This window comes from Astyanax mexicanus, chromosome 16 (genome assembly GCF_023375975.1).
Source record: "Astyanax mexicanus isolate ESR-SI-001 chromosome 16, AstMex3_surface, whole genome shotgun sequence".
NCBI classification, from domain to species: Eukaryota; Metazoa; Chordata; class Actinopteri; order Characiformes; family Acestrorhamphidae; genus Astyanax; species Astyanax mexicanus.
The window spans coordinates 36,865,700-36,889,202 of NC_064423.1; the positions used below are offsets into that span (position 1 = coordinate 36,865,700).

The following is a 23,503-nucleotide window of genomic DNA, read 5'->3' on the forward strand; positions in this document are numbered from 1 at the left end:
GAAATGATTACTATGTTTTTTAGGGGAACTAATTGATTTGGGGGAGAAGTGCTCGAGGGGGAACAACGGAAGGGTAGCAAAGTGGAACAGTTGAATCCCTACAAACTGATAAGCACTCAACACTGCTGTTAACGCTATGTATTAATCTCTATAGTACATCTGATTAGATTTAAGCTGCTCATGAATATTACCGTACTTTTCGGATTTAAAAATTCTTAAATTTTCCCAAAAATCGCCTTATAATCCGGTGCGCCTTATGTATGAATTCTACCAGTTATGTTTTAAGGAGCTGTAAAGCCACACCTGAAGTACAGTTATATAAGGGTGAGTTTTCAGTGAAGTTTCTCCAGCACTAAGGCTAGGTGCAGCAGCATTAGCACTATCTCTTTTGCCGTTCAGAGGTGAGTATATTGGACTGTGGATTGCATGTTTGTCATGTTAAAACAAGCTACGCGGGATAAACCGCTAACTGATAGCACCCTGGGTTACCGGAACACTCAGGGTTCCTCAGTCTATTGCTATTGGGCAGCTAATGCTAATGCTGCTGCACCCCCAGCCTTAGTGCTAGAGGATATTTTACTGAAAACTCACCCTTACACAAAATATTGGAAATCTAAGCTTACTGTAAAAAAAAAATGAAATAGCTTTACTCACCCACATAAACAGTTTTCAGGAGAGAATTTTTTTTTTTTTTTTTAAGAATTACAGTTTTGTTTACTTAGGCGCTTTCCCCAGCTTCCCCATTAGAAGGGAAACATGGCGACACACTTGCTAACTTCAATGTAGCATCCTTACTAGTGTCAATTAATGCACCTTATAATACAGTGCCCCTTATAGTCCAAAAAATACGATATTTTCAGCAGTGCTCCTTTAGATTCCCTTATGCACTCCTCACTTTTTCTTTTTTTTTTTTTTTTTTTGAAAAATACAAAAAAATACTGTACATCAATATAGCCACATTTTATGGTTCACCCACAATTCCAGGTCAGAAAACGTAAATAAGAAAAACACAGTTTGCAGTTATGCAGCATGTGATTTTGCATTGGCTTGTTAAAAAGAAACGCATGAGGGGCCCCTGGAAAAGACGTTGTCTTAAAGGCATATACACTATAAAATTGTTTCTGATGACAGTCTTTGGTCTGGAGAACATGGTGTTCATTTCTGCCAAAAAAAGGTCTAAAATAATGGTCTAAATAATGATTATTCTAACCACATCCACATATAATATCAGTGTCAGCATGTGTATATGCAGCTCTGGGAAAAACATTAGAGATCACTTCAGTTTCTGAATCAGTTTCTCTGATTTTGCTATTTATAGGTATCTGTTTGAGTAAAATTAACATTGTTGTTTTATTCTATCAACTACACACAACATTTCTCACAAATTAACATATCATTTAGAGCATTTATTTGCAGAAAATGAAAAATGGCTGAAATGGGGAAAAAAATTAAAAATATGTAGAGCTTTCAGACCTCAAATAATGCAAAGAAAGCAAGTTCATATTCATAAAGGTTTAAGAGTTTAGAAATCAATATTTGGTGGAATAACCCTGGTTTTTAATCACAGTTTTCATGCATCTTGGCATGTTCTCCTTCAGCAGTCTTACATTTATGCCTTTACTCCTGGTGTAAAAATTCAAGCAGTTCAGTTTGGTTTGATGGTTTGTGATCATACATCTTCCTCTTGAGTATATTCCAGAGGTTTTCAATTTGGCAAAAAAAAGAAAATCATAATTCTTAAGTGCTCTCTTATTATTTTACTGAAGTGTATGTGTACCTGTTTTCTTGCTGTTTCCAGTTCAGTCCTGAGCTGATCTTTCTCCACCTCCAGGCTGCTCTCTCTCTGACTGATGCTCTGAACCCAGTTCAGCTGTTCCTTTTGCCTGGTCTGCTCCAGTGCCAGCTCTGTCTGCAGAGCCTGAGCGGCTTCTGCCTGCTCTTTCAGCTGAAACACACACACATCTTTACACAGTGTTCCTCAGCCACTAACATACTGCTAACACCAATCAATACTGATCGATACAGCGGATCATGACCTCCCAGATGGCTCTGTTGAGCGTCTTGCTTGATAAGCTGGCCATTTAAAGCCGTGTTCCACCCGAGCAGCATCGCTGAAGCCGGCTGGCTGCTCTTACCTGCTCCTGCAGCCGTGCCAGCGCCTCTCTGCTGCTGCTGAGCTCCTCCTGGAGCTCCTGCCGCAGCCATGTGCTCTCCTGCTGGGCCTCCAGCTGAGCTTTCTTGCTGCTGCTGGCCTCCCCCTTCAGCTGCTCCAGTAAAAACCTGCAGCACATCACCAACATTGTTTAGATTATTCTTATAAAAAGATTGGAACAGCTCCTTATTCATTGTTTCTTCTAAAATCAGGGGAATTAAAAAGAGTTACTACTATATTTTTGAGCACTGCTGTGAGGAACTGATGGCATTCAGCAACACAAGAGTGTCAGCAAGGTCTGGTTTTACATTATCCTAAATCTCATCCCCAGCTCCCACCTCATCCCATCCAAAAGTACTGGATGGAGCTGCAACATCATTCCAGAGAACTCACTTCCACTGCTCCACAGCTCAATGCTGCAGGGCTTTAAATGGTGCACATGTAACACTGTGGATCAAGGAATGTTAAATTCCCACACATCTGTCAGCAACCACTATCAGGCCTCACTCCAACTATCATAATTCATGTCATATGCACGCTGGCCAGTGTTCAACCAACCTCATTCACACAAGATAACTTCTCACAACTTATACAGGTATGGGCATTCCCAAGCTGTTCCTTAAGGTAATACAGTACATACTATTAACTTTTTTTTATTCAGGCCTATAAAGGTAATCCAATTTGAAGTTAGAGGAGGGAATGAGAGAGTAAAGGGAGCGAGAGAGAGAGAGGGAGCGAGAGAGAGGAAGCGAGAAAGAGGGAGTGAGAGATAGAGAATACAAAGTATGAGAGAGACAAAATTACTTTGATAAAGTTAGAAATAAAAAATTATATAGAGGAAAATAAAGAAGGAGAGGAAAAAGAGAGAGAAAGAAAATATGAAATGAGATAAAAAGAGTTTGATAGAGAGTTAGAAAAGAGATGGATATAGAGGGGAATGGAGAAAGAGCAAGAGCAAGAGAGAGAGAAATATAAAGTGAGACAGAGAGAGAAAAAGTGTTAGATAGAGAGAGTTAAAAAGAGATGAATATAAAGGGGAATAGAGAAGAGGAAAATAGAGATAGAGATAGAATAAATATAAAGTGGAAAAAATGAGAGTTTCATAGAGTTAAAAAAAATGGGGAGGGGGAATATAGAAGAAAAAGAAAAAAAGTGAAAGAGAGACAGCAAGAGAGAGAGAGAGAGAGAGGCAGTGAATGAGTGAGAATATACAGTATGAAAAATACAAAAAAGTTGGATAGAGAGAGTTAGAAAATAGATGAGAATAAAGAGGAAAATAGTGAAGGAGAGTAAAAGAGAGAGCAAGGGAAAAAGAGAGTTTCATAGAGAGTAAGAAGAGGAGAACAGAGAAGGAGAGTAGTGAGTGAGAAAGACAGAGAGAGAGAGAGAGAGAGGTAGTAACGAGTCTGTGGGTGGTGAGGTGGTTACATTAGGAGGTGCTGTGTCACTCTCGGTGTAGGTGGTTGAGGGGGGAAAGTGAGCTGTGAGCCTCGTTCGCCCCTCCGCCTCTCGCTTCCTCTCTCGCCATTGACAAGCTGGCCACAGTAACAGCTAATCGATCTCCGGCGAAATCCCCCAGCGCACCCTCGGCGGGGTGATCAATATCCCTGGCAATTAGAATCCCCTATCTGCATGGCTGCAGGGACCTCGCGGTGTCTCCGCGGCCCACAAACACCCAATTTAGTCCTCGGCCTATCACTTAATTACTAAATCTCCCGTAATGCGTATTGGCAGGCGGATGGCGGCGCTTAGCGGTGGCCCCGACGGCTGACTGAACAAGAGACCTTTGGCAAGGTGCTGGTTAAGACGCTCTTCTCGCCGCCGTTTAAACATCTGATCTCACACGACCTGCGTGCGTCCCGACTTCCAGGAAGGAGAAAGGGGGGTGAGATCACACTCCTGGGACACGGAGCCAAAAACCACTCGCTGAACCATTAGACACGCAGGAGGAACACTTGCTGCTGGAGTGACTGCATGTGTGTGGAAGTGAGAGTGATACACTGAGGAGCTGCAGCACTTCCAAACACAGAAACTCTGCACGTCTGTCGGGTCACTCGGACGAGGTGTTGGGGTGTCTGACTGAAATCTGTGCTGCAGTGAGCTGAAATATGGATCCAGCAGCTCCTGGTGGGCTTGTTGGCTGGCTGAGAGTGGGAGAAGTCTAAGAGATGACTACAACTGTGTCTGAAACATACAAATTCTGAAGATTCTGAGGCAGGATGTCTTTCAGTCATGTCTGAATCAAAGGTTAGTAATCTAGCCTTCTATTTATTGGAATAAAATGCTAACCACTAATGCCAACACAGCTAAACGCTAAGAGCAGTGAGCTGTCCATACCGTGGCAACGTTACACTGACTTCTAAATTAGGAGACATTGTGGGAAGCAAGGCATTAAGTCATTATTTCTTGAATAAATAATTGTTTAAGTGTAGTTACATTCCCAAAGGGCCTTTCTAGAAACTCAAGCATGCTTTACAATCACACCGGTGAGAAGCGGCAGCGACTCGGTTCTGATACATCAGCTCACAGACGCAGCCTTGTGCTGAGTCCACATCACCCTAGGAGTGATGAGTGAAAAGAGCACCATCTACTGTACCCACCCAGAGAGAACAAGGCAAATTGTGCTCTCTCAGGCCTCCGGCAGCTGATAACAAGCTACATGACGAGGATTGGAACCAGTGATCTCCCATTTATAGTGGCAGTGCAATTAGACCACTGGACCACTGTGAGCACTACTGATATATTGATTTCATAACAACATAATATTACAAGTGAAGAATGGGAAATGGAGTTAAGTTTTACAAGCATTTGGCATTTCTCGAACCACAGTGTCACATGTGTAGCAGGAATGTGTCACAGAAGGCATTTTCACCCACAGTGGACAGTGCTATAGTTGAAAACGATTCACCTGTGTGTTTGATGTTTACCTGCCGTCCTGAAGCTCCTGTTCTGTAGTGTCCAGTCTCTGCTGGAGTCTCCTGAGTTCAGCCTGCAGTCTCCTCTGACTCTGCTCTGCCCTCACCACCTCAGCCACCCGCTCTGCCAGCTCCTCCTGTGCCCGCTGCTGCCCTCCTTCCAGCAGCAGCACCTTTTCCTCCTGCCGCGCCAGCTCCTGAGCTAATAACACACACACACACACAAACATACACACAATTATTTTACATCATTAAACCATTCAAAGCACGCATTTAAACACTTTACACTGTAAATCTTGAGTGGAACTATTTTTGCCATCATATTTCATGATAACATGACCATAAAGATTGTTGTGCTGTGCAATTCTGGAAATGTACAACCCAGCCAGAGATGGATAAAGTTCTCCCCTTAAACATAAACAGACATTCTGGTTGTTGGTTACGCAGAGGAGGGCAGTGATGCTACTGGAGGGGAGCACCGCTTCAATATGGAGACCTGTGCAAGTGCAGCAGCCATAACAAACTGGAAAATAGATATATTTGTGCATTATTAAACCAAACATTATAATCATGTTTATTTCTTTTAAACCAGATTTCATCACTAGGGGTGTGACGAGACACTCATCTTACAAGACGAGACAAGACACGGTACTGGATTTACAAGAACTCGCCGCCATTGTTACCGTGTTGCCAGATCCCTCCTAAAAATTCCTGTTTTTTTTTTCTTCCTGCGAGACAGGATTAAGCTGCACAAGAAATACAGTCACGTTTTCACACCCCTATTTATCACTGATCTGAGATATGTCTATGTTTTAGTACTTGCAAATATTGGACTTTAAATGAACAGCCAGGGCTTTAAACTAGAGCAACAACCAAGCCACACACTTAAATTCAGAGATTTTACCTCATTTTTATCCTGTATCTTCTGATTAAATGTGTATGGGTTTTCCCAATTAAGTATTTGATGATTATATATTTCAGAAGCTTCAGTGTGTAAAGGTTTTCTTCTTCTATATGACTTTGTTAATGTGTAAATAACAGGTAAATGTGTAAATAAACAGCAACCAAATCATATGTAGTACTAAAATCAGAAATAAATTAAGATAAAATTAATAATCAAATAAGATTTTACAAAATATGTCTTTACAAAATACAGAATACAGCTGTGCTTGTTAGATTAAAATTCTAGATAAGGCATTGTTCCAGTACAGGGCCTAATACAGTCTTAATGCATTGGCTGGCCTGAGCCAGTATTGAATAATTCCAGCAGTATAAAACAGAAACAAAATGAACAAGCTTATTAAGCATCCAGCATATTATTCATATTGATTCATACAGAGTTTGTGTTTCTACAAATGAGCCATTAAAAGCGAACAGTAACTCCCACTAAGCTCGTAACTGTGCCGGTTTGTGCCCATTAAACACTTCTACAACTGTGCCAGTGCCCATCGCCATCTTGCCCAGGTTACTTAGTGTTTTAGTGTGCATATGAGAATATGTGTGTGTGAGTGTGTGTCTCTCACATGGCCTGAGGCTCTGAACTGATGGGCTGTTTTATTCCAGAAAAGCCACTAAGACTGCAGCAGCCACATGCAAACCGTGACGGTCTCCCTTCACTTATTAAAGCCGGCCCTGCAGGCTCTCCTGCCACCAAAGACAAGACCAGTCACTTCTGTACTCACTCAAACACTCTCACACAACTCACAGACAATTCACTTTTAAACAAATTAACTCTGACTGCTTAGATAAACAGCTTTACATACCTTTAATATATTACTAGATATTTTTCAGTGTTAACTAGGGGTGTAAGAAAATATTGATATATTGAAATATTATGATATTTAGTTTTTTTTTATGTATAGATTGCTGACATACAGTGGTTCATTTTGTGTTGTGTTTAAACCTCCACCCACTAGATAGCAGTGTTGTACTCTGCTATTAGGTCCCACGGTTCTGACTGTATGAAAAGTGAACTTTTCTTTTACTCACATTTTATAAATATTATAGTGCATTTTTATATGACATGACAGTTTTACTAAAATTAGATTTAAACAAATTTTCGTGCTTAAATTCTCTTGCTTAAAGTATCACAACACAGTAACAGGTAAGAGTTTGGACACACCTTCTCATTCAAAGTTTTTATAATTTTTTTCTACAATGCAAATGAATACTGAAGCTATCCAGACTATGGAGGAACACATAAGGAATCATGTAGTAGCTTAAAAGTGTTAAACAAACCAAAATACTCTGTGAAGCATTTAGGTGCTCTTATCTGTGGTGCTGTTAACTTGCTGTTAACATTCTGTTTCTGAGGCTGGTAACTCTGATGAGAGCCAGTTTCATCATAACGTTTTTGATGATCTTTGTGACTGCACTTGAGGATACTTTCAAAGTTCTTGAAATGTTTCAGATTGACAAATCATCTCAAAGTTTTTTTTATATTTTTTACTTAGTTGAGTAGCTCTTGCCGCTCACAATCTGGATTAGAACATTACTCAAATATTCACTATTCACTGTATACCTGTAACTCTACCTCTTCACAACTTTACAACTGATGCTATTAAACACATTAAGAGACAAGAAATGTAAGTAATTCAAGTAACTCTTGATGAGTTCAGCACAGCTGTTAACTAAAAGCCTGAATTCCAGGTGACACTACCTCAAGATCTTAGCAAGAGGTGCTACTTTGAAGAATCTATATCTAATATAAAACATATTCTGGTTTGTTGGCTATTTTATGGCACTGACAATGTTCGTGATGTGAGCATCATAGACTTAAATCAGTGTCTTCATATGAAGGACTTCCAGAAAATGAAGTATGTTAGCTGGTGAATTTTTTTTCAAACAGTTCTTTCATATTTGTTAACCTATAAAAGTTATTTCTGGTGGTAAAACGTACAGGGCAGTCTACTAAAATGTGTTTAATAGTTTGAGGAGTATCACAGAATTGTCAGGCTGGACTAAGAGCAGTATGTACAATTGGACAACTAGTCATGATTGTCTGACCTTGTCTATTAAGTAATTCCATATTGCATGTAATAATAATGATTGGGGATATTTCATACAGTTAGATTATGTGTAAATTTGGAACATAATGGAAGAAACATTCTAATAATGTTGTGATGCTAACCACTATTATTGCACACATTTTCAAAACATTGCTAAACATTCATATAATATACTGTATTACCTTTTATTGTGAGGGACTTGTTCCTTGCCACTTTGCTTACTCTGTAAATCTGCTTTGTGACAACATTTGTTGTAAAAAACATCTTTGAATAAATGAATCTGAATAGAACTGAATTGAATTAAATAGTGTTCCCCGCTCTCACCGCTCTCTCTGCAGCTGCTGTGGGCCTCCTTCAGCTCGTCGCGCAGCTGGAGCAGCTGTGTTTTGAGGCTGGCGCACTCGTTCTCCTTCTGCCTCCTCTCTTTCCTGCTGCTGCGCAGGTCTGCCTCCAGGGCCTGCACTGTGGTGGCCTGCCTCTCCGCCTCCGCCGCCCGGCTGCGCATCTTGTCCCGGGCCTGCACCAGGTCAGCCTCGGAGCGCCGCAGGAGCGCATCTCGCTTCTGTATGGCCTGCGAGAGCGGAGCAGGGGGCAGGGTGGGGTCAGATGAGTAGGGGGCGGGGAGAAAAAACAACAACAACATGAGTCTATTTGGCTTAAACGGTGGAGGAAAAGGGCAAGACTTACTGAACTTATCAAAACCTTCAAGCAGATTATGGCACTGCATGCGTGCAAGCCGTGGGCAGCCTGGAAGAGTGTGTGTGTCTGACTGTGTATGTGAGGCTGTGTGTGTGTGTGTTTATGTGTGTGTTCACCTGCTCTTTCTGGGCACACTGCCTACGAGCTGCCTCTAGCTCCTCCTCCAGTCCAGCTGCCCTCTGCTCCAGAGCGTCCACCTCTGCCTGCCTGCTCTGGGCCGCACACGCAGCGTCTGCCTGGAGCTGCCTCACCAGATCCTGCAGCCTCTGCAACTCTGTCCAGCACACACACACACACACACAGGGCATGTTACAGCAAATATACAGTTCAGATCATAATACAGACACATAATAATAATAGTTTAGAATATACCGTTGGATACTGGATTGATACGCTCTATGTCCAACCTGCTCAAGGTTTGTGGCACCCCTTTCAATAAATGCATTTAGCTACTTTATAGCTTGATTTTAACCAGTCGTTGCAGTTGAAGCTGCCAGTCAGCAGCCCACCATCCAGTTTCTGCCACCTGTATATGATTAGTTGCTCACTCTCAACAACAGATTACATCCAAGTTTATATGAACTCTAACTAGGAATTTTCTAACTGCTTCCACTGCTGTTGTGGCTAGTCACCAGAATATATTAGACCTGTGTGGATGTACTGTATAATGATTTTTACCTTTAACTTTTTAACATTAATAAGTTGTCTGAACAGAGGAGGATGGGTCCTCCTTATATATTAGCCTTTATAGAACATGTGATAATACACTGCCTGGATTTAAGTAAGTAAATGATGTGGGGTTGGTTGATGCTGCAGTTGGTCTGCAGGTCTAGGATGAGCAACAGTATGTGCTGAAAGAATGAGGTCAGCTGACTACCTGAATATACTGAATATAGACCAGGTTATTCCATCAATGGATTTTTTCTTTATATTCTAAGATGACAATGCCAGGATTCACTGGGCTGGAATTGTGAAAGAGTTCAGGGAGCATGAGATCATCATTTTCACACATGGATTGAGAGAGAGTTCACCACGGAGTCCAGACCTTAACCTCATTGAGAATCTTTGGGATGTGCTGGAGAAGAGCTGCTTTGTACAGTGGTCAGACTCTACCATCATCAATTAAAATCAAAGATCTAGATTGAAAAAAAATCTTGTGACATTGCAAAAGCTTATCGAAACAATGTCACAGTGAATGTGTGCTGCAATCAAAACTAAAGGGGGTACAACCAAATATTAGAGTGTGCGACCTTTTTTATACCAAGCTGTACACTGACTACTTTACATTATATCAAAGTGTCATATCTTCAGTGTTGTCCAATGAATAGGTCTCCATTATCCTGTACTGGCTGTCTCCCTATGGAGGACAGGGCAAGTAGCTATCCACCCATTAGCATCTCGTGTCCCAGGAAGCATTCTTCCACCGGCCCAGACATTACAAGGTATTTAGCAATTCCCTTATCCATAGTGACTTACAACAGTGCTTACTGCTGTTGCTTATTTCAAAGTATGCATAGCTAGTTTGTAGAGACTAGGATCTAGAGATACTCAAAGATTTGATAATGCTTAGAATTCTATGATTTTTTTTCTTTGTAGTTTAGGAACTCTTTGAAAAGATGAGTCTTTAGTTGGCAATTGAAGATCGTAATGACTCTCAGTGCTGTTCTGACACCCAGTGGAAGTTCATTCCACCACCTTGGTCCTCCAGCACAGAGAAGAGTCGAGATGTTTGTTTTCTGTTGGTTATACTGATAGATGGTGGTTTAAGCCGAGCCTAGTGCTCTAAGATTTCTTGGTACAAATTGGGCTTTGACCATCTTTGCCATCAAGTAGGAAAGAGCTGGTCTGTTTCTGGCTTTGTAGGCCAGAGTTAGGGTTTTGAATTTGATGCGGACAGTGGAGGGAACGCAGCAAAGGAGTCACATGACTGAAGCTTGAAGACTGAAGAGTCGTGCTACTGCTGATTCTGAACTAATTGCAGGGTGGCTCGCAGTGGAAGACCAGCCAGTAGAGAGTTGCAGTAGTCATGTTTTGAGATGACAACATTCTTCAGATGTTATACAGGTTTGCAACATGGCTCGAGAATGATAACTGATAATCCATTACTAAAGTCAAGGCTTTGTGCTTCGGCCAATGGAGTAAAGAAGATCAAAAGAGATGGAAAGATTGTGGTAAAGACCTGTTGTTCCTGGGATGAACAGAAGGTCAGTCTTGCTGGTGTTGACCAAACACACCAAGACGTTTTAGAAATTGTTAAAGTAAAAGGATAAGTTTATTGGGGAAAACTCTACTGTACAGTAATTGAAAGGAGGCTCCAGAAACCTTTTGGCAGACTATTTACTATATATATATATATATATATATATATATATATATATATATATATATATATATATATATATAAATGAGCGGAAGAACATGTGTCCCGAAACGTTTGTCTATATAGTGTATAAGAAAATATGGAAAAGTCCACACAACAATGTTTGAAACTTAGATCTTGTAAGAAACACTTTACAAAGTCCCCCCCCCGCTTTACACACACACACAAACAAGCACCACATCACGTCCAATAATAACTCTCATTCTCCGATTCAACATCCATATGAAACAGACGAAGGGCTCGGGAGCTCATGCTTCTGAACTAAGCGTTTGGAAAATGTTCTATGTGAGCTGATTAAAATCAGTGTGAGAAAAGTGAGCGAGACGGAGCGACAGACGAGAGTGAGTGAGTGCGGCAGCTTCATTCACACACACTCACCCGCCAGGCTGCTGTCTTTGAGCTGCCGCTGCCGGCTTGCTTCCTCTTTGAGCTTCTCCAGCACGCGGGCCCCCTGACCACAGCGCTCCAGAGAGTGGGACAGCGCCTGGGGAAACACACACACACACACACACACACACACACACACACACACACACACACACACACAGAAAGATGCATACGCACACATAAGAATATTCTCTCTCTCTCACACTCACACATATACAGCTGTCACACACCTGTCACACATCTGTGACTGTGCCTCGGGGGAGGAGCAGAGCTGCCCCAGGCACTGTGGAGGCCCACCTGAAGAGTGAAAACCCCCCGTTCCCCCTCACCATCTCTGGCCCTCAGGCCATCTCTCCACCTGCCGCTCCCTCTCCCTCCACGCTCCCTCTCCAGCCTCATTTAGCATCCGCCGCACACGCACAACCGGGGACGTGTCCCATGCATATATGCAGCTGTTTCCTGACAGGTGCCACCTCCAATCTGCCAACCCGTTCATCGGCGGCATTAACCGTCCCACAAAAGCAGGCACGGGGTGAAGAAGCATGTGGGTGCCATCTCTTAATTACCAACCACTACAATCACACCTACCTGAAGCATGTATATAGGTTTAACTGTGTGTGTGTGTGTGCTACTCTCAGCAGCTGACAGGTCAGGCGAGACGTTAAAAGGTGTGCATAACCTGTCGCCGTCAGTCTGTTCCATTTAAACCTGTACCACCCACAGACCCACAGAACAGTGCTTTTACTACTATTGATGATTTAAGAAGAAAAAAGAAAAAGACAAAGGGAGGTGGGTCACCTGTGAATTAATATCCAGTCATATTAAGTGTTAAATAAAAAGCGCAAGCACAAAAAAAAAAAAAAAAACACACCGAGACGGCGGGCACGTTAGGGGCTGAAGCTGGTGCCTAACCCCCTCATTTCCGCCCATTAAAATAATGGTCCTCCACGCTCGGGCACTGACACCCGTCAAGACAAATCTATATTTCATGGCCACTTACAGATGTATAAATAGCCAAACGAGGTGCTCTAACCATCTATAAAACGCAACTAAAAGGTTGCTGGAAGATGGCGGGCACTGTCAACGTGGCCAACGGGTAATCAATCTGTTGGGGAAGGGCTGGCGGTGGCGGGAGAAGGGGGCACTAAATCAACGGCTACGCTAACGTAGAGCCGGACTGACAGGCCGCCACTTCAGCTGACGCTCGGCCGGCTCGACAGCCTGATGGATCGCTCCACTACAGTCCATTAAAGCTCAACGGCTGGCCGCCGCGCTGCCATAACAAACAATTAGTCACAAAGGTGCCCACTGAGCCGGGCCAGGCCTGTCTGGGTGGAGCTACGGCGAGGCAGACGTCTGCACGTCGCCCCTGGCAGACGCCCATCAGAGAAGGCAATATCGACAGTTACTCAATCGTCTATCTGTTTGTAATTGTGCATTTTTCAGAACCACAGAGACACTTAAACATGGTATGTGAATCAATATTTTTTAGACCTTCTGGTGTCTCATGACTTATAACTCTTCTTTTTCGTGTTTTTTTTTTTATACTTTAGACTACACAGAAACAGATTTTCCAGCTTAACCATTTTTTATATCCTGAATGTCACAAATGTGTTCACCCTTTTATGGCAAGCTACAATCGAAAAATAATTAAGGACCATCAAAAATTATATGATAAAACTGGCTCTCATCAGGACCGCTCTAGGAAAGGTACAGCAAGAGTTACCTCTGTTGCACAGTTCATTAGAGTGTTTTGGTTTGTTTATAGTGTATATATATATATATATATATATATATATATATATATATATATATACACACAATGATATTTTTACTGCACTTCACCTGTTAGACCTCTAACTCTTCTCTTCCCTGCTGAAACTGAGACTTATTCCAATCATGTTATTCTGAGCTAAAGGTTAAAGCTGTTTCCATGTGGGTCAGCCAGACGTCTTCCTGTAGCAGTTTTCTCCAGTTTCCAAGAGTCTTCTTAAAGTGCAGGCAACAGTACTCACCGCTCTCTGACTTCATCTGTAATTTCTCTAAAGAAAATACTTTTTTGATAGTTGAAGAGTGTGTAAGTGTGTAAATGCTGCAGTAGAGAGTGCAGTACCACCATTTGTTCTAGCAACTAACCAATGACTTCTTTCTTTAAAAGCCATGGCAGTTTGCTTTCATATTATTTAACTTCACTGAATTTTGTACAAAATTCAGGTTAATTAATGGACCTGAAGAGCCTAAATGGCAAATATATCCTAAAAACTTTGTTCTAAAACTTTGACAAAAGGGCAATTTTAACAACAATGCTGTGATCATAAAAGGCAGGTTATGTTGATATTGGACAATCTGTGAATTTTGTGTTTACCTCTTCCAGTTCCCGGATGTGGGACAGCTGAGATTGGTAGTCTGAGTCAGAGTGAATGTGAGTGGCTCTGTATACTGAATAATCAGACTGCAGCTTCACCAGAGCCTCCTCCTGCTCCTCCACCTAAACACACACACACACACACAAAAAGTAGTTTAGGAAAGCAATTCAAAGGGATGCACTTGGGCCTGCCTATTTGTAATAATTGAAAGTTCATTGCTCTATAAACAAATTGTGTAAATGCATTAATATGGAATTACCATTCAACTAAACTTAACTCTTAATTAAATGCAATTGATTCTCTATTGAGTGTTACCCAACACCTAACGCTAAACCTATAACCTTTTATTTTTAGGGTTATGCTAAGGTTTGATTTAAGGTTAGGGCTAAGGTTAGCATTCAGCATCAGCATTAAGAATCATGCAGCTGAGAGTTCAGTCGCATTTAATAGATATTCAGTTTAATTTTAGTTGAATGTCAGCTGTGAGGCATCTATAATGGACCATCCAAGTGATATCCTAGTTCCTCCTGTCCCATGATTTCAGGCATGTCTGTTTACGTTGTGTATTTCCACGATCAACAGAGATCTTTTCCTAAACCACAAACAAACCCAGTTAAATGGACTCTGCAGTCGAGCGTGCTGTTTGTCTTTATCTCTCCCGGGTGTGAGGTGTTTGCTAATGCCAGTAAAGTTCCCCCGTCTCTCTGAGATAAATGGGTGCGAGGCGTCGGTGTCTGGAATAATCTCGCCTGCCTCTCTGCGTGCTTAGTCAGGACTTCGCCGAGCTCCTGTGCATATGAAACGCTCCCAAATGGGCTCCGGCTTTATGAAGATAATATATCTGTCAGTGGCCCGCTTTCATTACGCCCCATTGTTTGATGCCTCTGTTGTGAGAAGCCGAGACAGAGAAGAAGACACCAAGTGTGAAAGAGGAAAAAAAAGAGGGAGAGAGATTCAGAACGAGAGACATCTTCTAAGTGAGATGAAGACAGATTGAGCGTTCTTACTGATGGACCACATTGTTTCAAAATACGGTCAGAGTGATCGGCTCATTAGATCTTCGCCTATCTCCCTTTCTTTCTCTCTGTCTCTCTCTGTAGGCTACACGTTTAAAGTGTACATAGATGTTCTCAGCCATATCAGGTACCATATTTTTTGCACTATAAGGAGCACTGGATTATAAGGCGCACTATCCATAAACATCTATTTTCTGGTCTGTTTTAATACACAAGGTGCACAGAATTATAAGGCGCATTATGTGACACTAGTAAAGAACAGGGGTGTCACCATGTATTCCTTCTAATTCAGAAGCTAAGTTAAGTTAAAAAAAAAACAAAAAAAAAACACAAGCACTGGATGTTAATCTACACAGATTTCTCTCCTGTAATCTGTTAATTTGGGTGAATAAAGCACTAATGTTTATTTACAGTAAGCACTTAACGAGGTTTGTGGGTAATGCTAATGCTGATTCAGCAGTAGGCTACAGGCTGATAATACTCACTTCTGAATCGGGAAAGAGCTAGTGCTTAGCACGGGTAATGCTAATGCTGCTCCAGCAGTGCTAGCCGGGGTTAGCAGCAGGCTACAGGACGATATATTCTCCTCTGAATGGGGGAACAGCGTTTAGCGGCTAATGCTAATGCTTCTCCAGCCTCTGTGCTGGAGAACTAAACTAAAACTCCTGTATAGAGCTGTACTTCAGCAGAGTGCCTTTACTGCTCCTTTTAATACCTGACTGGTAGAATTCATACCTAAGCCGCACCAGATTAAAAGGTGCACTGACTATTTAAACATTATAAGTACGCCTTATAGTGTGAAATATATGGTATACAGAGAAACAGACACAAGACTAGAGTCTGTAATTACATATCTAGAAAGTGCTCCTATATGAACGTCACTGCTCACAGCTGTAGATACCACAGACATTCCTGGTTAAATGTAACTTTACAAACATCTCATGGTGTGTACTTCTGTGCGAGCCTGACTGAAGACAGCAGGATCAATAAAGCATGAGTGTGAGTGAGAGGCTGGGGGTCCGCTAATGGAGTGAAGACCCTGGCAGAAGCGCTGAGGAGGAACACAGAACAGATGTAAGAGGTGCAGGATGTTTTAGGGGCCCTGCTGGAGATGTAGCAGCTACCCAACTGCGGCACAGCAGGGTACAGACCGACCTGTCCCCACACCGCTGTGACCACTGGCCATTATTCCAACAAGACAATGCCAGAGCAGCAAGGCTTTCCACTTTACACCTGCCACAAACAGAGCCACAGCCTCCCACCACGTCCGCACATGTGCAGGAAAATCACTACAACTCCTTCAGCCTCACTTAAACATCAATCTCTGAGTCTCAAAGAGCGGCACGGGTAATCCAGAGCCTCTCAAACAACGACAAATCAATAAGAACTCCAACTCCCAGAATCCCTCAGGAGTGACCATCAGTGCTCACCTGCAAATCCTCTGTCATCACATTACTTTCAGTGTGGGAGTCCTGACCCGAATCAATAGGAACAGAGAGAACACTCAGTGATGTATCCAGTGCTAACCCTCTCTCATGTATCTAAAGGGCAGCGAGCTGGTGCTGCATTCCTGTGCTGTTAACACAGCAGGCTGAGGTGGTAAAACACTTGGTAAATCACTAACAGGGTTTAATACATGCAAGTTTAACAATGCTGCACATCGTCACAGTTGCAACAAAATTTTGGGTAGCACTTTAAAATAAGGCTCCTTTCTAAAGAATTTATAAATAATTTATTAAGAAGTTTAGTAATGGTAAAAAAATTCTATTACAACACAAATATAAATGACTATTTGCCAAATAGTGATTCTCCATTACACAGACACTAAAGGACTCTTATACTACTAATAATATAGTTTATATTGTATCTGCGTCTTTATCTGTATAATTTAATCTTATACATAGCACACAGAACTTGCAAAAGAAGGATATCTGGTACTAGATGTCTAGAATTTCCCTCTGGAATCAATAAAGTATCTATCTATCAATCTATACACATTTATTTATACTGTCAAACCTCAAGGGGCCCATTGTAAGGTGCATCACAATGCTCATTGTTATCTTACACCCCACCAACTATCTATGAAAACCTCTGGTATATAACCAAGAGGAAAATCAAACTGAACTGCCTGACTTTTTGCACCAGGAGTGGCATAAAGTTATCCAAAAGCAGTGTGTAAGACTGGTGGAGGAGAACATGCCAAGATGCATGAAAACTGTGATTAAAAACCACACAGGGTTATTCCACCAAATATTGATTTCTGAACTATTAAAGCTTTATGAATATGAACTTGTTTTATTTGCATTGTTTGAGGTCTGAAAGCTCTCCATCTTTTTTGTTATTTCAGCCATTTGTCATTTTCTGCAAATAAATGCTCTGAATGAGAATATTTTTATTTGGAATTTGGGAGAAATGTTGTCTGTAGTTTATAGAATAAAACAACAATGTTCATTTTACTCAAACATAAACCTATAAATAGCAAAATCAGAGAAACTGATTCAGAAACTGAAGTGGTCTCTTAATTTTTTTCAGGCTGTATCTACGCTGATGGCCATGAAGAAAAAAAAAATAGTTTTTTTTTTTTTATTGTTCCTGAGTTTCAGATGGAAAAAATGGAACAATATGGCTTTACACGTAATTTTTCTATTTTTAAGTCTAGACTCAAAGGGTCAGAACATTTAACTGATGAACGCTACACTGACTGGGAGGATTTTTAAGGGGTCATACCTTTAGCAGGGGGTCGATTCTATAGCATAGGTGCTAGTTTATTCTTTCATATATAAAGAAACATAACTAAAACCGCAGACTGTCTCAAAATGTTAGCTGTTAGTGTTGTCTGCTGGGTGTGTCTGCGGCTGACCTGTCTGCGCAGGGCTGTGGTGTTGTCCCGCAGGGTGCTGATGACCAGCTCACACTCCTGTACGTGAGCCCTGCTGAGCTCCAGCTCCCTCTGAGTGTCTCTCAGTCTCTGGCTCAGCAGCGCCAGGGCCTCGTCTCCACTCTCCAACTGAGCACAGCGTGCCTTCACATCACTGCGCAGAGCTGCAGCCTCCTCCTGCAGACGCAGCACCTGCTCCTCACGCTCTGCTGCCTGACCACACACACATACACACAGATACACACACAAATACACAGGTTAGTAAGTCTGTGGTGTAAGTCTATGGTGTTCTAATATATGTGTATCTGTATGTGTGTATCTCTAAGGGTTCTGGAGATGCTTTAAGTACAGTCAATTTTCACTGACATATTAAAAGTCAATGGGACATGAATTAGTATTGTGTCCCATGATTTTTGCCATGTCCCATGGAAATTAAATAACGCTGCACTAAGTTGTGAGATGTGTGTGTGGTCTATTTCACTTATATTTTCACATTGACAATTTTAGACAAAAGTAAGTTTGGACACACCTTAATTTCAGTGCTTTTTTCTGCATTGTAGATTAATACCAAAGTCATCCAAACTATGAAGAAAAGCATATGCACTTACTTAGCAAACAAAGATGTTAAACAAACCACAATCTGTTTTATATTTTACATAATTCAAAGTAGCACATCTTGCTTAAATGACAGCTTTGTGAGGTATAGTTGTTATACAGTGAATAATCCTGTTTTAGTAATATTCTAATGTTTATTATGGCAAAAACTACTTAACTAAATAATTAAAAAAATACTTTAAGAAATGGAGGTCAGTCAGTCCAAAAGATTTTAAGAAGTATGTTCAACTGCAAACGCAAAGACCACCAAAAACATTATGATGAAACTGGCTCTCATCAGGACTGTCCCAGGAAAGTTAAAAGCACCTCAGATAAGAGCCAATTAATGTTTTTAAGTTACTATATGATTTCTTATGTGTTCTTTCTTAGTATGGATCACTTCAGAATTAATTTACAATGTAGGAAGAAAAAAAAATTTGAATAAGACTTTTGATTGGACGTGACACACGTGACACTGTGGATGGAGAAATGTTAAAAGTTTGCACAACTTTGGACACTGGCCTCACTCCAAACTCCCATACGGCTGGGAAATGTTAAACCTCACCCACAAGGTAACATCTCACAACTTATACAGAAGTAAAAGGGTAACTTTTGGCATGTCCATGTGGTTGTATATTGGAACAGTGAGACAGTGTATGCATAGTGTATGTTGTTATGTATATTGTATATTTCGCACTATAAGGCATTATAATGAGCATTATGTGACACTAGTAAGGAACAGGGGTGTCGCCATTTTTTAATTCACCTTCTAATTCAGCAGTAAAAGCTATGTTAAGCTAAGCTAAGATAAGAAAACAAAAGATTAACAATTGCCTTGAAAAAAATAATAAATCAGGCAAGGCAGACAAGGCAAACGAGTGCTGGATGGTAATCTACACAGATTTCTCTCCTAAAAACTGTTTATATGGGTGAGTAAAGAGTTTAACTTTATTTACAGTAAGATTAGATTTCCAGATTTCCACTAAAGCTGGAGCATTAGCATTAGTTGCTAACCACTAGCAGGTAATGCTAAAGCTGCTCCAGAAGTAATAGCCGAGGATAGAAGCAGTCTAAAGGCAGATAATACTCACGTCTGAATGGCCAAAGAGCTAGCGCATAGTGCGGTTAGCAGCTAATGCTAATACTGCTGGAGAACTAAACTGAAACTCCTGTATAACACTGTACTTCAGCAGAGTGGCTTTATTGCTGGTTTTAAGCTGGTGTTTAATTGGTGAAATTCATACATAAGTTGCACTGACGAATTAAAAAAAATAATTAAGGATTTTAAGTGCACCTTCCTGTAAGAAAAATACGGTATATTCTATATTTTAGTGTTATAATAATGCGTATGTAATACTACAAGACCTATCGAGGGTAAGAGGCTGACCTGAGCCCTGGCTTCCTTCAGGTCCTCCTCCTGGCCATGCACTGTACTCTCCAGTTGTGCTACTTTGTTCAGGCAGGCCTGAAACTTGTTTCTGTAGAGCTCCACAGAGTCACTGATGGCCTGAAGCCTGGTCTCAGCATCCGAGGCCACTTTCTGAGCATCCAGCAGATCAGCCTTCAGCCGGACTCGCTCCGAGTCCTGACCACGCAGACGAGTGACCTGAGGATGATGTAAGACAACACAACACATTCAATACAACTCACTGAAGCTTATCAAAACAATTTTGCAAAGTTTCTACCTCGTGGTCAGTTTATTTCTCAAGTTTATTAATGGAACAACAGGAGTATACAAAATAGCTAATTACAACACACAGCTGCTTCAACTTTTACATTACATTTGGCAGGCCCTTTGGTCCAAAGCGACTTACAATAATGATGAACATAGAGTAATAGAAGATCAAGGTTATATATATAAAAAAAAAAAAAATATATATATATATATATATATATATATATATATATATATATATATATATAGGGAAGAAGGAAATTAGGTTAGAAGAGCTCTGTCTTCAGGAGTTTATTAAAGATAGTGAGTGATTGGGGAACTCTGTATGAGAACAGTCTGGATTGCTTTGTGTGAATGTTTGGCAAAGCGAGGCGACATTGACTGCCAGGAGTCAGTGCATGTAAGAAGGAGCCTGTTCTGTCATCACCTTGTAGGCAATTGTAAGAGATTTGAATTTAATACGAACAGCCACTAGTAGCCAATGGAGCTCAGTGAAGTGACGTGTCCGTTTTGGCTGGTTGAAGACCAGGTGTGCAGCTGCGTTGACTTAGCTGTTCATTTATGTTTAAAGGGTTTACTTATGTGGTTTATGAAACTATACAACATACTCAACAGAACAGAATGAACAAAAATATTTAACATGGGCAAAAACAGTGGTAGCAGCCTTTTCAGGTTTGACTTTGTAACTGGAGCTTCTAGAAAAGTCAACATACAAAATAGCCTAAAGTGGTGAATGTAAAGATTATTTTTAAATAGAATATGGAACTGAACAATAGCAGTAAAAAGGTTGAGTCTGAGTCTAAATCCCATTGAACAGCTGTGGAGAGATCTTAAAATTGCTGTTGGAAGACCTGGAGCCGTTTGCAGAAGAAGAGTTGTCCAAAGTTCCAGTTGAGGGGCGGACGAAGCTTGTTGATGGCATTTATTTTTTTACAAAGCATGTGTAACTAAATATTAATTTAAATTTGAGGGCCCATTTTTTGGAGTTTTGCACACAATTATATACATTTTTCTCCTTTTTGCTGTTTTTTTTGTGCTGTTGCAATACACACAAGTAAATAAAGATGTGTATAACAAAACATGTAATTGCAATAATTTTCTGGGAGAAATTCTCATTTCTGTAAAATTTGCTCTGATTCCTGAGTGTGGCATTATGTACAGTACCAGTCCAAAGATTGGACTAGGGCTGCATGAATACTGGAAAAATTTGACATTGCATTGTCTTTGTTTTCGACGATGTATCATATTAAACAATGCAGGACCCGTGATGTCACCAGCCCCAGTCCCACCCACTGTCTCGCGAAAGAGATCCAGATCGATCGAGAGCTGAGTCAGCTTTAGAGTCAGCTGAGCACTCAAAACCCAAAGAAAACGGCAAACCAACAATAATCAAGCATTTAAATGGCTTTTTAAAGGGTAAATAAGAGAATTTTTATAGGATTAAAATCGTGAATTTAGCTATAACTGGAAATATCTGAACAAAACTGAGGTGCACAGCTTTGGACAAGCTGCCGCTGCTAAAAAGCATGTGTACAAGCACGTGTTCAGCCATGTGGTCACCTCATGTTTACGCCCGCCCGCCCCCCCTACCAACTTTGCCCACTCTTGGCTGATTCTTTCAGTCGGCTTCATGATGTTAAACTTGAAATGGTTCTCCAGCTGTCTTAAAGGAGTTCTAGAGGTAGTGAGCTTTTGTTAACTGGATTTCCTTTACTAATGTGGCTGCACCCAGTCTTAGTACTGGACAAACTTCACTGAAAACTCACCCATATAACGCTGTACTTTACCAGAGTGGCTATACAGGTCATTATTTCCTGACTGGTGGAATTCATACATAAGGCACACTGACAATGTTTGGGAAAAATTGAAGGATTTTAGTGCGCCTTATAGTCCGGAGAAGAGAAAAAAAAACGGTACAAATAAAGAACAAATATTAATGAGAATTTGTGTCAAAACTTTTTACTGGTACTGAATTTAGGACACGAGTAAAAATCTCCTAAACACCAAGCCACTTCTCTAATAACTTTTTTTCTGTCTTCAGCAATGCATTTTAAGAGTTTGATGGCATTTCCTTTTTCTACATCTAATATTTAATATGTGATAATTAATGAATGCACAAGATGTGCTTATATGTATTCTACATTTGTATTTATTGAACTAGGTCAGGATATGAAGGATATTTTAAGGGTATCAGATTTACTGGGAACTCTGTACACTGATTTCCCCTGTTAGCTTATGTTGTAAGCTGGTCTGGATTAAAGTGATTACTTAATAAATAAATGTAGACAGGTAAGACGGTTCACCTCGTCCTCAGCGTCTCTCTGCTGTTTCTGGGCCGTCTCCAGCTCTCTGTGCAGGAGCTCCTGGTTGGCTCTGAGCTGCTGGAGGCGACTCTGGTTCTCCTGCAGCTCTTTCCTCAGTTTCTGCACCTCCTCCTCCCGGTACTCCCTCTGGCCCTGCACCTCCTGCTGCCACTGCTGCACCTCCCCACGAAGCTCGCGCAGCGCCACCCGATGGCCCTCGCACTGAAACACAGCCGGCCAGGACATTACAGACTAATCCTGAGAACTACAAACATGCATTTATGGCTGAATATGCATGCTTATGCTTATCCTGTGGTATCTATAGTAGATACAGCTAAACAAACTCTCCCATTGGTTAGAACTTTATGAGCTGAACTGAAGGCTCTACATGTCATTAACTCAATCAACCAATTAGCTCAATTACGATGGAAACCTAGAATCGATCAATCACGTTCCTGTTTTCAGTGGAAAAAATGCCACTGTTCTACCTTGCTCACTCTACCTCTCTCTCCAAGTTAGTCACTGTAATTCTCTTTACCTCGCTTTACCACTCTGTACCTCCCTCTACTGCTCTTTTCTTCACTCTAGCTCTACCTAATACTACCACGCTCCTTCTACCTTGAAATACCTGACTCCACCTTGCTCACTCTGTCAGTCTCTATAGTTTTCTTTACCTCACTGTATCACTCTGTACCTCCCTCTAACATTCTTTGCTACTCCTAAATTTCCTTCGGGATAAATAAAGTGTCTGTCTGTCTGTCTGTCTGTCTATCTATCTATCTATCTATCACCATGATCATTCTACCTCAAATTACCTCGTTCCTTCTCACATTACCACCATCTACCTTGTTCTACCTCTCTCTGCTTCACTCTCTCACACTACTCCTCTCTACCTCACTCCACCATGCTCACTCTATGTCAGACACTGACATTACCTCTGCCTCACTCTACTGCTCTTAGCTTCACTCTAGCTTGCTCTACATAACACTAAAACTCATTCTATTGCACATTACCTCACTCTACCACACTCATTCTACCTTGCTCTACCCAACACTACCACACCAATTCTACCTCAAATTACCTCCTTTAACACTATCTATCTTGCTCTACCTTTCTTTGCCTCACTCTAC

General features: G+C 41.2%; 1 protein-coding gene across 8 annotated transcripts in view; it reads right to left on the minus strand.

Moving 5' to 3' along the window:
* LOC103032915 (plectin) overlaps positions 1–23,503 on the minus strand; it is a 283,581-nt gene that overhangs the window by 25,219 nt on the left and 234,859 nt on the right. For all 8 annotated transcript variants that reach the window (XM_049465597.1, XM_049465593.1, XM_049465595.1 and 5 more), the window contains 10 exons: positions 22,374–22,595; positions 19,783–20,001; positions 17,784–18,014; positions 13,907–14,029; positions 11,533–11,638; positions 8,891–9,048; positions 8,400–8,646; positions 5,080–5,269; positions 2,136–2,280; positions 1,778–1,945 (listed from right to left, as the gene is read on the minus strand). In XM_049465597.1, the coding sequence (XP_049321554.1) occupies positions 1,778–1,945; positions 2,136–2,280; positions 5,080–5,269; positions 8,400–8,646; positions 8,891–9,048; positions 11,533–11,638; positions 13,907–14,029; positions 17,784–18,014; positions 19,783–20,001; positions 22,374–22,595 (1,809 nt within the window). The remainder of the gene's footprint in view (positions 1–1,777; positions 1,946–2,135; positions 2,281–5,079; positions 5,270–8,399; positions 8,647–8,890; positions 9,049–11,532; positions 11,639–13,906; positions 14,030–17,783; positions 18,015–19,782; positions 20,002–22,373; positions 22,596–23,503) is intronic.